The sequence below is a fragment of the Juglans microcarpa x Juglans regia genome, chromosome 4D (assembly GCF_004785595.1).
Source record: "Juglans microcarpa x Juglans regia isolate MS1-56 chromosome 4D, Jm3101_v1.0, whole genome shotgun sequence".
Classification (NCBI taxonomy): Eukaryota; Viridiplantae; Streptophyta; class Magnoliopsida; order Fagales; family Juglandaceae; genus Juglans; species Juglans microcarpa x Juglans regia.
Window position 1 is genome coordinate 7,883,088 of NC_054600.1, and position 17,130 is coordinate 7,900,217.

The 17,130-nt window shown below is 32.7% G+C and overlaps 1 protein-coding gene across 3 annotated transcripts; it reads right to left on the reverse strand.

The window, feature by feature from the left end:
- Positions 1-5,148: 5,148 nt before the first annotated feature.
- On the reverse strand, positions 5,149-15,736 carry LOC121259006 (protein FMP32, mitochondrial-like). 3 transcript variants are annotated; one of them, XM_041160475.1, is made up of 11 exons: positions 15,500-15,712; positions 13,832-14,047; positions 13,413-13,587; positions 13,132-13,235; positions 12,630-12,920; positions 12,207-12,338; positions 11,974-12,033; positions 10,753-10,829; positions 5,656-5,712; positions 5,484-5,550; positions 5,149-5,384 (listed from the first exon to the last, which is right to left on the reverse strand). In XM_041160475.1, exons 5-11 carry the CDS (start codon positions 12,834-12,836, stop codon positions 5,265-5,267), a joined length of 720 nt encoding a protein of 239 aa, XP_041016409.1. In that variant the 5' UTR covers positions 12,837-12,920; positions 13,132-13,235; positions 13,413-13,587; positions 13,832-14,047; positions 15,500-15,712; the 3' UTR covers positions 5,149-5,264. The 3 variants fall into 3 exon arrangements, with proteins under 3 accessions (XP_041016409.1, XP_041016408.1, XP_041016410.1); XM_041160474.1 differs by lacking the exon at positions 13,832-14,047 and having other exon boundaries at positions 15,500-15,736; XM_041160476.1 differs by lacking the exon at positions 13,832-14,047 and having other exon boundaries at positions 13,132-13,229.
- Positions 15,737-17,130: the final 1,394 nt, after the last annotated feature.

A 17,130-nucleotide genomic window follows, 5' to 3' on the forward strand; every position in this document is an offset into this window, starting at 1 on the left:
TTTAATATTATTATTATTTTGGGATGTGAAAAAGTTGAATTGTTTATTATATTTTGTGTTGAAATTTGAAAAAGTTGTAATGATGAGTTAAGATGAGTTGAGAGGAGTTAAGGATCCAAACGTACTCAATTACTATCTGTTAGTGATAAATGATAATATTATATTAAATAATAGTAATACTATTATTACTAATACTCTATGTAGTTATAGTGATTTAATACTAACACATTAAGTTAACTATAATAATATTATTATAAATTTATACATATATTATAATTTATACTATAACTCTTATAATATCTCTTATAATATGTTAATATATTAATATATATTAGTACTATATATTATAGTTGTACATTAAATAATATATAAACATTTTTTTGAACCAGTAATATATAAATATTAGTGTTAGTTATAGCTATATAGCCTATATTAGACTATATGATAGACTAATAGTATTACTATTAGTATAGTTATATATTAATATTAGTTATAGTAATTTGTATAACTATATAATAGCATAAATAGTAGACTATAAGTAATTTAGTATAGCTATATCTCAGTATTAGTTATAGTGATTCACTGATTTAGTATAACTATATTAGTATAAGTATAACTATAGTCTATATTAGACTATTATTATTAGTATATATATATTAGTATTTGTTATAGTAAGTTTAATTTATTATAACTATATTATTGATAGACTATAGTGATAGTATTAGTATACTAATACTAAATTACTAGTAGTATTAGTATTACTATATTATTATTTCATATGTAATTATTTAGAATAGTAATTTAGTATTAGAATTTATATATAGACTTAAATTATATTACTAATAGTAATATAGTATTAGACTATTAGTATTAGGCCATAAAATGAAAACTGTAATTAAATTATATTACTAATAGTAATATAGTATTAGACTATTAGTATTAGGCCATAAAATGAAAACTGTAATTAATATACATTATATACTATTGTATATTAGTATTACTAATTTAGTAATGTATTATGTACTTATCAAAAAGAATATATTGAGAAATTAGAATTTATTAGGCCATAAAAATTTGGTAATAATATTTGTGTGATTTTCTTTCTTTTTTGGTAAATAATATTTTAGTGATCTTAGTTACAACTTTGGTATATAAACTCAAATCTTTTGATATTTAGGATTTGTTTTTCAATTTTAAACTGATTTTAAGTGATAAAAAAAATATTGGTATGATTTATCAATTTTATTTATAAGTATTTTTTCTCAATTTAAGTGGTTCTTATGATAAAATAAAAAATGTTATTAATATATATATTTTATATTTAAAGCATATGATCAATTAAATTTTTATATTTAAGATTAAACTTTTATTTTATAAATTATAATAACATTATCTTATATATAATTATAATTAAGTGAAGGATCTTCCAAAGGTTGCGGTTGATTTTTTTCAATGGAACTTTTTCCCTTATTACAAGCACACTTTCATCACTTTAATTTTTAAGAAAGCAAGCATACCACTCTTTATGAATTTAGGCCTATCAGTTTATTTCAAGTCTTCGCCTTTTTCAAATAAATTGTCGAAAACTTATACATTATAAAATTACAAATATAATTTCTCATGATCTAAATATTATAAAAATGTAATCTCACTTCTAAATTTTAAAATCAATTAAGAGTGAATCTCACGACATTGAGAAATACTTGGCTCACTAAATGCGAAATTCATACGGGCTGTAGTATATTTGATACGAGATCTATTTTATATATATATTTATTTGTTATTTTAGATTTAGAAATATTTAAATATTTTCAATATATTCGTGTAATAATAATGGTGATATCACGATAGATGCCAACAGAATTTATATTATTATATATATTATATATAAAAATTATATACAATATGTTTAAAAAATATATATATTATAAAACATATTAAATATAATATTAAAAAAATAATTTAAAATATATATTAAATAGAAACGGTCCCATGCAGGCAAAAAAAAAGTCTGGAACCTAAACCGAATCAGTTCCGGCCGATTTTTCAATTCCAAAAACCGATTCCGGACCGGCTATTGTTTTTTTCTTGGCAAATAATAAAAAGGTAAAGATAAAGATAAAGTGGAAAAGCTTTATAGATCTGCCCAAAGCATCACTAATGGACTCAACAAATAAACAATTAATGCATTATAATAGACTCAACAAATAAACAATTTTAATACCCTGAGGTTAGGTCACTTGCAGTCACGATTTATGGGTTATTAATTATAACGGCTTGTAGAGAAATTGAATTAAGGTTACAAATACTAAATTTTAGGGTGGATATTGTTGAGAAGACGTTTTAGGATTTGTTATTTTATAGTGACTTGTTTAGCGACGAAAACCGAGAGAAATCAAATGTTTAGGCTTGATAATATTTTTGGAGGTTAATCACATGATTATTTAGAAAAATTATGTGAAAATTAAACTATTTGAGGAGTGACAATTTTTTAAGATTATGAGAATTTAAGGTTATAGAAAACATACGTTATTTAAAAATTTAGGAGTTTTAATTTCTAAGTATGTTATTAATTAGAAATTTACGTATATTACGTGTCTATTTTATAGATAATCAACTTCACTCCATCAATATTAAATTAACGCTATCAAGTAGCATGATCATACCCTTGCGCATGTACGGATAAATGACATGTCTTTAATAAAAAGTATTATGCATGTACGTCCACCATTTGAAGCCCCTTTTTATTTATTCAAATCGTGACAAATTTATAAAAATTATGATTTTATGCGGAAGTTTCATATTAGTGTGACATATGCATTAATATATTTTATAAAAAGTCTTGATTTTATATGAGAGTACTGCATTAAAATATTAATAAAAAGTCATAATTTTATGTGAAGAGTTATGTATCAAAAGATTTTATGAAAAATCATGATTTTATTTAAGCAAACATGTATCACGGCATTTTATGAAAAATTACAACTTTATTTGAAACCTGGGATACGATAAAACTGGAAAGTATGCATGTAAGATTATATGATGAAATATGAACGCTGAGATATGTAACGACCTATGTTATGATATGAAAGGGTACTATATGCTATGGACATATTGTATTGTCATGTTATCCATGTTGGTAGTGCACCCAATATGTCTTCCTTATGTATGAATTCTATAGTCCGCAACCAATGACAGAGTTGAAACCTATTTAGATTTGCTAACCCTAACTCATAGAGTTCAACAGTAGGCAACAACTTATCACAAGTGAAAGAAAAGTTAATACATTTCATGCATAAATCAAGTCCATGTTCATACTATTTACGTATGTAACTATGAATATGCATGTATTCAAAGAACTCTTATGTTTATTGTATGATATATTGCTTATTGCCTTAAGTGATGATCTTTACGAGGATAGAACTGCAAGATGAAACTTGGCCCAAGAATGGAAGCATAGGCCTAGAGAGTTTATGACATAAGTTTTATGATTTTAGTTTAATAAGTTATCCAAGACTTGATTTATTTTAATAAGTGCTTTCACAACTCTCTTTTAGATTTTAAGTATTTTAATAAAAAATGACTTTGTTTGTTTTATAGAATCTTTTGTATCTAGCACTTTCTTAAGAAGAAAATTTTTAAGTCAAAATTAGTAGCATACCGGTTTCTGAGATTTCTAAAACTAACTTTATTCATATAACCTTGAAGAAACGGAGTATTATAGAACACTTCATTGCTCTGTCTTGTTGGCTACCACCATGTTATTTTTTAAGTTTTAACTTTAAAAGGAAAAAAAAATAGAAAAAAAGGAAGTGTAGTTTTCTTGGGGTTTTTATTTCAAAGAGTTGTTTGAGAGATAGGATGGTTTCATCTCATCTTCTTCCCAATATCATTCAAGTATAAATATTTTTTAATTTTAAGTCTTTAACTTTTAATCTGATCATTACAACTTTTCTAAACTTATAAACAAAATACAAAAAATAATTTAAATGTTTCCAATTCTAGGATAAAAATTATATTAAAAAATTATGTTCTAACAATATTTTAATTTTATAATATCTTATTCAAACTTTTTTCTCATTTTTCAAAATCTCATAAAATATCATAATTCAATCTATTTCATTATTATTTACAAATTATTTCATTACTATTCACATATTTTTTATCTTATCTCATTATCTAAACATCTCCTAAATTTTATAAAAAATTTAAGCTAGCTCTTATCAATGAGTCATGTATTGCCATCTGGGAATGAGAGTACTCATTTTAGGTACCTAACTGTCCCTAGCCATATCCCCCACTAGGACAGCCCCATTCAGGTGTAGTAACGAATTACGCCCATCCCATTCAACCCAAAAATAAATAAATAAATAAGGGGGTCTTCCAATCACTAAACCAATTTTTCTTTCCGTGATATGTTATACAATCATATACACCCAGAATATTTTTCTTTCCGTGATATGTTATTAGAATAATGATATTCTTACAACCTTTTTTAAGTTTTTAACACCACTTTACTACTCTTAGCGTATTTTTTTAATATCTTTAATCATTAAAAAAAATTTAAAAAATATACAATTTTACTAAGAATCACTTTCTTAATCATTAAATAAAAGAAAAATTAAAAATAGTAAAACTCGAGAAGGGTAGCAGAAGAGTGATAACGCTATCATTATTCATGTTCATGTCATAAAGAGTGCGCTAATGGTACGACACTTTGCCCTCTTTTTTTCCTCAATGTAAACATGGCAGTGCGTCAATATTTTGTTTTCGTTCGTCTTTTTTATCACAGAGGAATATGAATAACATTGTCTACAAGGTACAACAATTCTATACAGGCATTACCTCATTTCTGCTCCTAAATGCCTTATAATTAGTTTTATTTATTTATTTATAGGTAAAAGAATGCCTTATAATTAGTAACACATAAACATTTCCCCTTGAAGTTTTGGACACAGATAACCGAGTTAAGGTTCTTCCACTCTCAGTTCCAATTTAGGAGCCTGAACTAATTTAGATTTATAAAGTTTTCGTTCCTGCATAAACAAGTTTAGTAAATAATTCCTTGCAAAAACAAAGAATCCGACAACGAATGGAATTAATAAAGCTATATAGGGAATGCTTGAGCCCAACTGACACTAGTTCAAATTTTTCTAAGTTTATTTTTTTTTCTTCTTTCCTTAACAAAAGGTAGCTTCAAAAGAATAACCTATATTTTCTTCTTTTGAGCAACAACAATTGACTTGTAATACAATACAATAAGTTCACATCAAGATACGAATTACAGCAAGTCCAACCGCAGAGATGGAAACAAGAGTACCTATGCAGTATTTTATTACATCATATTTTGCTGCTTCCAAGTGGGCCCTAAGAGCATGAATTTCCTGATATTATACAAAGGGTACATATTTTTTAAAAACGAAAGTTCCACAATATCAATCAACAAAGCACAGACCATTACCAAACAAACACAAGCCACTTACCCGATCAAGTTTATTCGTAAGGTTAGTGGTTTCAGCATTCTGATTCGCTAGCTCATCCCGAATCCTCCTGCACCAGATTTGATGGGAATATGGCACTAGTAACAAAGATTTGACAAAAAGGAGGTTCTGTATGCTCTGAACAAAAGAAATTTAGGTATGTCATTTTCCTTACCCCCTTTCAAGATTCAAATCCAACCGCTGTCCAGCAGTGACTTTATCGATTTCATACCTGTATACCAATCAATCCCATTGCAGAACTAATATAAGGAAGGATAAAAGTTGGTAATAAAAAGATTATGGTCTCTCTCTCTCTCTCTCTCTCTCTCTCTCTCTCTCTCACACACACACACACACACACACTCACTCAATCCCAAGTAAGAGTCAACTAGCAACAGCATCTATTTCCAGCCTTTTTGGCCGGAACTAGTCTCGTTCTATTCCTCTGTCATTCTTAGTTTTTATTGTCCATTACTTATTAAAAAAAGTTTTTATTGTCCATTTTCACTTTCATGGCATGAAGAATGGGTGTGTTGAGGAAGCTGCTGCCAGATGCTAAAGTGTTTGACTTTGCAATGGATAATGCTGGCGGTGTCCACATAGTGGAAAGGAGCAGAAAAGTGGTGAAAGTGACAGTCATTGGCCAAGCTATGGTTGATTGGTTGGCTAAAACAGTGGTAGCATGCGTTCTAGATGGGAGTGTGGCTATGTGGCCCAAAGATGCTCTAATGACTATGGTTGATACATGGTTAAGATGATATACGTTGGTGGGGCAAGATCCAGCTTCATAGTGATCCTGGAAGGCACAATATGGAAAAGGTTGGCTGTACTTCAAGGAAACTCTCAGGTTGATGCAGGGAACCTCTGTTTTTGGTACTCAAAATAGAGGATCCTTGGTTGCTGGTGCTCACAGCAGAGGTGCAGCAGGGTTTAGTAGTGGTATGGCAGATCATGCTGTAGATAAGAGCTAGGCCTCACCTCAACAAGTTGAGGTGGTAATGGTGATCAAATGGTTGTATAAGGCGATGCTTCAGGGACCAACACATGCCCATTTCGGAGGCAGAGGTAGAGGCACAGAAGAGAGCAAACTAATCATTGCTAGTGTGCAGCTTCCGAGTAGAAAACTCGTCGGCACATTAGAGTAAGCTATGTTACCCAAGTTTTACACAAGGGGAGCAGGTGGGGAAACTGAAGATGGCTAGACAGAAAGTAGTTCATACAGTACCCTTGCTGGTCTGAAAATGCAGCTGATGGATTTGAAATCGATGGTTGACTGATTAACAGGAAAACGGGTCCGGTCCAGAATCGGTTTCTAAAATGCCAAAACCGGCTGGAACCAGTCCAGTTCCGATTCTATGATTTTTAGGACCTAACCGGTTCACTATATTATATATTTAATTTAATTTTTTTAATATTATTTATAATATTTATAATAATATAAATTATAATTATATATAAGATAATGCTATTATAATTATATAAATTATTTGAGATAGATAATAAATAATTTGCTGTAGGAATAATTTGTAGCAGAAAATAATTCTCCAATTAATCAATTCCCATCTTGCACAAAAGGACGAGATCGATATATCAGAGTCCAGATCGATTGTGTGACATCTCATAGTAACTGTTACCAAATGCCCTGCAAAGTAATTGGCATGGTGGCACCACACAAATGCATCGATCAAGAATTAATATTACTTTCTCATTCCACTTATTCAAAATTTAAGATAATGTTATTACTATTATTATTAGTAATCCACTTTAAGTTTATACATAAAGAACTATAGAAATCATTGTAGTAAATTTAGTACTTATACTAATACTATATCACTATAAGTTTATATGATACTATAGTGAATTAGTGATATAGTAAAATAGATTTTTTTTATAAAGCAGATTTTTGTAAATAGTAACAAATTTTTAATAAAACAGTTTTTATTTTTATTTTTATTTAATTTTTATTTATGACAAATTTATATTTTATTAAAACCGGACCGAACCAAACAGGAAACCGGTAAAACCAGAAGTACCAGTTTAGGAGGGTAACCGGTGTATATCGGTTTGGTCCTAAATTTTGTCCAAAACCAAACCGGTTACACCCTTAGGGCCCAGCATGGGTGAGGAACGTAGCCCAAACAACAAAGGAATTTCTGGTCTTGGCCCTGCTGCAGAGTTAAACTTGAACAAGGAAACGACCTTCGTATTAGGCCCAAATCTATTAATGAATTAAACACAAAAGGATGGGGGCTACTTTAACAGTCACACATATATGAATAAAGGGAAAGCTAAGGTTGGGCCAACCTTATTGAGCTAACCTGGCCCAAGGGTGTGAAGCGAGTCTGGAAAGAATCCAGGCATGCAGGGGGTTCTTCCATGGATTGTAACAAAATCACGCCAAAGTCTAGCTATCCCCACCTCGGGACCCAAAATTGTGTCCAACCAACAAGGATGAACAGAACACAGTGTTGTTGCCAATACACACACCAACGAGAGAGAAGTCAATGGTGACAACAAGCCAACAAGGGATACCATGTTGGTAGCAACGGATCCTCAACATATCTCACCAAAGATAGCTCAGACATCACCACAAAACACTCATAAAACTGCACAGACCGTATGAAGTTCATGGATTCGAGATACCAGGAACCCAAACCAAGATAACAATAGTTCCACAATGCTTAATATTGGCTTCTTCAAATAGTTTGCGAGGGTAGAGGCAAGCTAATCCAGTATCTCCTTTATTATTTGTCATCATAATGGAAGCCCTTAGCAAAATGTTATCAGTGGTGATTGGAGGTGGTTTCATGTCGGGTTTCTTGATGGGGGACATCAACCAGGGCACTCAACATCTTGTGTATTATTTGCAGATGATACGCTAATAATTTGTGAGGCAGGTCATAGTCCTTATCAGAAATAGTTGCAGTGGGGGACATCAACAATTTGAAATACCTTGGCCAGATCTTCGGGGTGCAAGGTATCTTCTTTAACCATGAAATACCTTGGATGCCACTTTCAAACCAAGATTATTTGGGATGATGCGATGGAGAAAAAAAATTGAGCATAGGTTAGCAAGTAGGAAGAGGTTGTATTTGTCAAGGCGGTTGCACCACCCTAATCAAGTGGACTCTTTCATACTTGCCAACTTATTTTCTATCCTTATTCCCCTTTATTAAGAAACTTCAACGTAATTTCCTTTGGAGTGGACTAGGTAAAGAGTTCAAATTCTATCTAGTCAATTGGGAGAAGGTATCTTCCTTGATCTCATGTGGGGTTGGGGATTCGAAACCTGAGGATATTCAACATAGCACTTCTAGGGAAATGGTTGTGGTGTTATCACTATGCGAAATTAATGGAAATTTCAAGAGATTCTCTGTAATGGAATATTAACTTTATCAAAGCTGCCCACGATTAGGAAGTTGGGATCTTCACAGAATTCTTCAGCCTATCGTACTCCATAGGGGTTAGAAATCAAGAGGTTGAAAAGATTTGTGAACTCTAGAAAAGAAAAATCATTGTTTGCACTTTCTATAGGACCGTTGCCAACCAAGAGAACAATTCTTTCTCTTGGAAGAACATTTGGAAGAATAAGGCTCCTCTAAAGGCGGCCTTTCTTGTATGAACAACCTCTCATTGAGGAAAGATCTTGATTCTTGACCATGGACAACCTACGAAAGAGGCAGCTTATTGTAATCGACTGGTGCTGCATGTGCAGGAAAAGTAGTGAAACGGTGGATCCTTCACTTCTTCACTATAAGTCTGTGAGGTTGATAGGGCCTTGTGGGATGATGTTTTCAACAGGGTGGGAAAAACATGTGTTATGCCGAGAAAGATAGCTGATCTTCTCGCAAACTGGAGGAGTCTTTCATTTTGTTCAGCAAATTGCAGCAATTTGGAAGATGGTCCCAATATGCATCCTATGGTGTATTTCTAAAAAAAAAAAATGACAGGACATTCAAAGATAAGGAGAACATTCGGGGAGGAGCTTAGAAGCCTTTTTTACAAGGTAGACAGAAATCAGCAGCATAGTAACTGTGTAGACTAGACCTCAATCCTAAAGCTTCTTTCTCACAAGCAATCCTGAAAACTGAGGGGAATAGAGTCTTAAGGGCATTATCTCCATACCATAAGTTGTATCAGAATTTTATTCTAGAGCCATCTCCCAACACAAGTCTAGTGTGACAAGCAAAAACCCCCCACCCTCGTCTAATATGCTTCCATACTCCCACTCCATAAGCCCCACATACCTCCCAACAAGCCTCCATCCTTGAAGTCAATTACCGACTTCCATAAGTGAATTTCATGGAGTATCTGGTGACCTAGTCCAATGGAATGTGAGTTTCACTGGAGTGGCTCAAGATTGGGAAGTTGGCAGCTTAGCAGATTTTTTAGACTCTTGTACTCCATGAGACTGAGCCCTCAAGGATCTGACATGTTGTGGTGGGTACCCACAAGAAAATGTACAGTCTCGGTTCACTCTTTCTATAAATCTCTCACACAATCACAAAACGATCACTTTCCATGGAGAAAGATTTGGAGAAATAAGGCACCTCCCAAAGCAGCATTTTTTGCTTGGACTTCTCTGGATAAGATTTTGACAATGGATGACTTAATGGAAACGTAGGGTAATTATAGTGGATTTGAGCTGTATGTGCAAAAACAATGGTGAGACTGTGGATCATCTTCCACTGCATTGTGAGGTTGGTAGAGAGTTATGGGAAGATGTATTCAAAAGGTTAGAGCTAACCTGGGTTGTGCCTACCACAGTGGTTGAGCTTTTGACCAATTGGACAAATTAAGGCAGTATTCCACAAATCATAGGTATGGAAAATGGTTCCTATTTGTATGTTGTGGTGCTTATGGTAGGAGCGTAATAACCAGACGTTTGATGACATGGAACACTCATTAGAGGAGCTTTGATTACTTTTTGTTAGAACTTTATTTCTATGGGCCAAAGCTGTAGATTTCAATGACCTTGATTTTCATGATTTTCTTGTTTCCATCTCTTCTTCCTAGATAGGTGTTACCTTTTGTATATCATCTTATGTACTTGAGTTATGCCTATGCTTATTAATACAATCGTTTACTTATCAAAAAAAAAAAAAGACTAGACCTCAATTCACTACACATCTTCTTACTTATCAAATGTTTTTTCTTAATATCTTTTTACTAAATAGACCAGACCTCAAAGTGCAAAGTTTCACAGATTCACATGGTAGCATAAAGCAAGTATTCACATGATTGTTTATTAGTTATAAAAAATAGACCAAACCTCAATTCACTGCGCATCTTCTCTATGTCATTCCGAAGCTTTTCAGTCTCATGTTGCAACAAAGAAAAATGGTGTCCCTGCATTATATGTTTCCAAGGGAAATTACCAACAAAATCATGCAGGGAATTTTTTTTTTTTTTTTAAAGTAAATCATGCAAGGAAACTTCAGAAAATTAGGAGGCATGTCCTCATAGAATGTTTAAAGGGGCGACAAGGCATGTCCTCAAGGTGGCTGCACCACCCTAATCCTTCTTCTCATAGTTAGCATTTGAAAAGATTATTATATAAGAAGAAAATCAACTCAAAAGGAAAACGAATTTACTAAACTTTTTACCATGTCCTCGAGGAATATTTAAAGGGGTGACAAGGACACTTATGTATATCTCTGACCATATCATGTTCATCTCATATCACAAAAGTGGAGCTTTCAGTGAGTTAGTAGATACTAAAGCCTATAAAATAGGCGAATCTACAGCATAACATCCTCAGTGTTTCAACCACGTCTAAAAAGAAAAAGAAAAGCCACATTCATGGACTTTTAAGTGCTACAGAAAATTATTTCTATTTTAGAGGACATGGACTTCAACCCAAGCTACAGCTTGACTGTAATCTTCAGCGTTGAGCTAAAACCCGACAAACAAAGGAGAGGGTTTCGCTATGATGTTTTCCCAGTTAAAGCAATCAAATGTTTCTTTTTGATAAGTAGCAATCAAATGTTATTTGAACCTGCAACATAAATCTAATCCTCTTTGTTTTTTTTTTATAAGAATCTAATCCTCTCTGTTTGACCCACATCAGTGTTGTGATTCCAAAATCCGGCAGGAGAACCACTAGACTCATGATGTTACCTTCTGGCCAAGAGCCAAGAGACATAACAGATGCTTACGAGAAACTATCATCCCTCAGAAAGCCTAAATGAAATGTGGATTGACATAATTATGGGTGATACAGCAGGATGCATACAATAGACACACAAAAATCTCAAGAACAAAGTTACAGAACTTTTTAAAGCTTATTTTGACGTGTCCAGCAATTAGTGTTTATATCCAGAGAACTTATGGTCGGTGTAAAATCTCTGATTAGCGACATCCAAAATCTTCAGCAGCTCATGACCAACATTTAACTTGTCCCAAAAAGAGACGAAGAAAAGACAAGGCCAAGCTCTCCAATTGAAGGCTAAAAGCTTAAATTCCCATCTAACTATTCAAAACAAGTCAATACCTGTGAGCTCTGGACTTCAGACTTGAATTTTGACAGATTGGATTCTTGAATCATTTCAATCTACAGAAACAAACAAACACAATGTAGGAAGTTTCAATGTAATAAAAGGAAATATCGGAATAGAGATTGCACAGAATCTTTAAACTTAAATACGTCATTTCAAGCCATCTGAAATTAACTAAATTGACAAATGCAAAAACATGCAGATGAGTTAACCAACATAGATAAAGTACCTTCTGCATCTCTGCCTTTGAAACAAATGAATGAGACACATTTTCCAAGCTGTCGTTCAAAACTTCAGTTATGGCTGCTGTTATAGCCTCAGCCTGCTTCGACGGCACACCTTGTCCCTCTAATCTCCTAACCTATAATAAGTATGTGGCATATTTTCTAACAATCAAACATTATGGCAAGAAATGAATGAACTGTCATCCAATACCATTTTCATTATTTTCAATATCGTAACTCTATTTTACAACCAAGAAAATGCAAAATGGGAAATAGAATCAATTATGCACAGTTCAACAATTTGGCAAAAAAAAAACCGATATTCTGGGAATGCAACTTCGGAAATCAAAGAGACTTTAATAGCACCAAAAAAGAGAGAGAGAGAGAGAGAGAGAGAGAGAGAGAGAGAGAGAGAGCAATGTAATTACTAGGGCTAATGTGTCAACGAGAAACAACCGCTTTCCATTCGATTTCACGAGCTCAGAAATATGCCTACAATCCAATTGCCTAACCGAAGCCAAAGAAGCCGAAAATGGATCGTACACTGATGTTGAAACCCCAAACCCACTAAATCCGCTTATCCGCAAATGCATTCCTGATTGCCCCCACCGCCTACAAGCTGCAGCAACGGCCATTCGATCCCGCAACAAATCACCAAATCGATCGAAAACAATTCAAACCCTAAAAAAGCCTACCAGTTCCACCTTGGCAATGGAAATCTTCAAAAAAAAGGGCAGACTATAAGAATTAGATTTGCAGGAAAGTTACATGAAAAACAAAGAGCAAACACGTAAGATTCTAAAAAACAGATTTTATTCTTCATTTAACAACTTTTCTTGGAAACCAAGCAGAGAATAAGAACGAAAGACGCGGAGAAACAAATGTATGCTTACGTAGGGGACTATAAATTTGAATTTTGAAAGGAAATACCTCTACTCCTATCCAAGATCGAGAGACAGCCAAAAAGAGATTTTGTACCGAGGGAGGGGGGGGGATAGTTGTCCTCGGTCTGGAGGTTGACGACCAATCTTATCCTGGCCAGTAGAAGGATAAGTTTAATTGTAGACGAAAAGTTTAATTGACAGGAGAAGGAAAGCACAATATATTAAATTGATTATTGAGAAGTAGGAAAACAAAGAAACATACGAAAAGATATTCCTATAAACAATAAAGAAATAAAGGAAAAGCAATACAATATTAAGTGGAATGACCTGATGCAAGAGATTCTAAATGCCAACTCAGAGTTTGAAGCTATTGAGACAAAGTCCAACTCAAGTACTAAGACCAAGTCTTCAGCAGCAAAATCACAAACACGTCTTCCACAAATCACAGGCCTTCAGGACTCTTCTGCAGATAACTCCAACAACACGTCTTCCACAAATGCAGCTGCGAATAGATCAACTCAAAATGATTCATCACAAGTTTCAAATGTAAATTAAAATGTAACAGGTGACGATAAGAGGTAACAGATGATGATAAGATTAGATAACATCATTTGCTGTAAACTTGTAACATATTTCATTTATAAATAATCCTGTCGAGCTCCCAAATGCTTTCATGGGAAGCCAACTTCAGAAACTTTATAGAAGCAAACACAGTTTCTACAATTAAAAAAAAAATATTAACATACCTTTAGTAACAGACATATCAATAACACAGAAGGAAAAGTTAAAACTCAGCATCTGAAGCCATTATCTTCCCAATCCTGTTTCAGGTTCTATTGCGCAGAAACTGACGACCATCCTAGCTTCAGGAATCGTAAGCATAATTATCTCCACTTATAAAAGGTTTTATAGGGACCTCTCTTGCTCAAGAAGCCATGCATTTGGATAATGCAGGCCAGACACTACACGACGAGCAGTACAGGAAATCTCAAACCTTTGTGACTGAAATATTACTCATTTCATTATCATCAAAGACAATATTGCAAACAATTATCTCTATCATGGGTGCATGCATGTTTTTAGGGAATTCAATCAGGTGGCAGCAGGCTATTTTGCTCAAATCAGTGTTCAAGGGATCATTGGAGTTTTTCGATGGGCGAAATAATGGAAAATCATGGTAATTTTCAGAAATTGTTGGATTTCTGGGTATTTGTGATAGCCTCCAGTAAGAAAGTCTCATGTGCTATGGTTTTTGGTACTCCATTAATTTGGATGCAACTCCGGTCGATGTAGCAATACCACTCCATGATTTCATGTTTTCAATATGCAATCATTTATAGCTTGATTAAAAAATAATAATTGAATTATGTGTCCTCTCTTATTTGTGATGTTTTGTCCCCATCATGTCAAGATAATTAAGGAACAATAATTATATTCTACATGATTAATTCTTGAATTATATTATGACCACCATAAAAATATAATATACATACAAGCTTAAATGGGAAGACAAGCGGTCGGTAGAGCTGATTATTTCTAAAGAAAACAACATAATTAGTTGTTAAATTGTCACCTCATATTTCTATATTGTGACCTTTAAACTAAATTAGGGTACAAGGTGACACAAGCCAACTTAATTTTTGACATTTCACATGTCTTTTTGCTTCAAATTTAAAAGAAAAATAATAAGTTCATGCTATTATTTATTGTAGGACTTTACAATTTATAAGCATTATAATTTAATGCATCAGATTGATCAAGAAGTCATTACATTTAGAACATGACGATAAGAGAAACCTTAATGATTAAAAGTGTATGAACCACATTAATTTGATGGAAAATCAAATAATTTAGTGATCCACAATTTCTTATATAATATGCAAAACATCATGACATATGATAAAGAGATTGACACCTACCTACCTACTTCTTTATATATAGTCATTTTTATTATATATCATCATTCCATCATTCCAATATGCAGTACATGTGGCTCACTTGAGTCTTTTCTCAAACACCTTCCAGCCATTTAAACCCCTAAAAACCAAATCAACCCTGCGCTTATATAAACCCCTAAAATTCTGTACTGGAACGGAAAAGAAATGAAATCAAGGAGCTGAGTATTAAGTCTGTTTCGATAAATGGAAAAAAAAAAAAAAAGTAACCTTCATAAGAGAAAGCTTTGAAGAAACGTTAATATCTCTTATCAGCCACTCAAAAAGAAAAATACCAGAAAATTTGAGAAAACAGGCACATCATTAAATCATTTCCCATTACAGGAAAGGCACAAAACTCTGTTTCTCTTTGATCTCTTGGATCCAAAAAGAGAGACGGGCTGGCAAATTGAGAAAGTGAGAGATGCGTATGAATAGAGAGAAAAGAGAGAAGGATAAGAGGGATAGATGGAGACTTACCTGAATGACGAAACTGCTACCGGCGATAGCTACGGACTGCGGCGGCGCAAAGGGAGAGTGAGAGAACGAAGAGAAGAGCTGGCGAGAGAGAGAGAGAGGTCGTAATTATTTGCTACCAAATAAAAGTCTCGGAAAAAAATTCTGTCCCAAAAATTACTATTTGTTGCAGTGTGTTAATAGTATTAACAATTTAACAGCCATTGTTGATGTTTCTCGGAATTGCTTTTCGAAGAAACTTGTTTGACTCGGCCAATGCCCAATAGGAGAGGAAAAAGGCCAGCAATGTACGCCTCCTCACGCCAATTATATTTTATTTTTCTGTTTTTTTTTTTTTAACATCTTTTTTTTTTTCTAAGCCAATTATATAGTTGCATTCAAATATATATAAAAATATATTTATATATATGTATATATACACACACTATCTATTTATATATATATAAGTTCCGTATATGTTGGGTGGTTATTTTTTTATCTCTCTACTTTTTTCTTTTATGTCTGTTTAGAACATTAGCAATGACTTTATCAAAGTCATCTTCAAAATTTGATAAAAAAATATATATTTTTCATAAATCTAAAATCTCTCTATCCATAACTCCACATTAAATTAACCATTTGATTCATCAAAATAATAATATAATATTATTTTTTAATAATAATATTTTTTTCATTTTTTACAACTGCACTAACCATATATTAATTAATAATTTAATTTATACTTAAATTATTGTTTTCCAACTAATTTTTTTTCCTCAACCTAATTATCTAACAAACACATTTTTTTAATTATTCTTCTACCCAACAATCACATATACAATTTTTGAAACCAATAAACACATTTGTTTAAATGATTGCAATAAAGCCTTTTGTTCTGTTTGTGATTTTTTCATAAAAATGACCTTAACTTGTTTCATCTAGATTGACTCTATGATTATTTGGTTCCATGAATGCCAATCACTGCACTTTTGTACCTATATGAATTATTTAGAATGCTTAATGTTTAGTTGACTGCCAAAATCAAAGTACGAAATATACATATAGCATACCATAGAGCATACAAACTAAGCAAACTTCATTTCAGATCTTAATACAGACCAACTTATTCTTAATACAAACCAACTTAACAAATCATATCTTAATACAAACTAACTTATTCTTGAGCATACATTCTGCAGACCATAGAGCAAACCCCATTTCAACAATATGCTTTCCCCACCATCACAAATCAGGCCAGTTTTGAAAATGAAGCAAAAAATAGATATAAAAATTTATCAACTCCAACTTTGCCCCAAGCTAATTGAGATCCTTGCTGCAAATTGCAGTTGAAAGCTCCAAAAGGGGAGTTGAGCTAAGTCCAATACTAGAAGAACCAATTGCTACATGAGGATAAAGGTACTGCACATCCAGCTTAGGTACAATATAGAGAAAATGTCAAATATTTAACCATTAAAATGTCAGTCAAATATGGACAGTAAATTCATAAGAGTTATATCTCACATTAATTAAAAGTCATCATTATGGTTAAGAATTTATACTAAAAAAGTATATATCTAAATGGTCCTACTAATATCAATTATACACTGATACAACAAGAATATACTTGAAGGATGAGAAATCATAATAGCATGTAG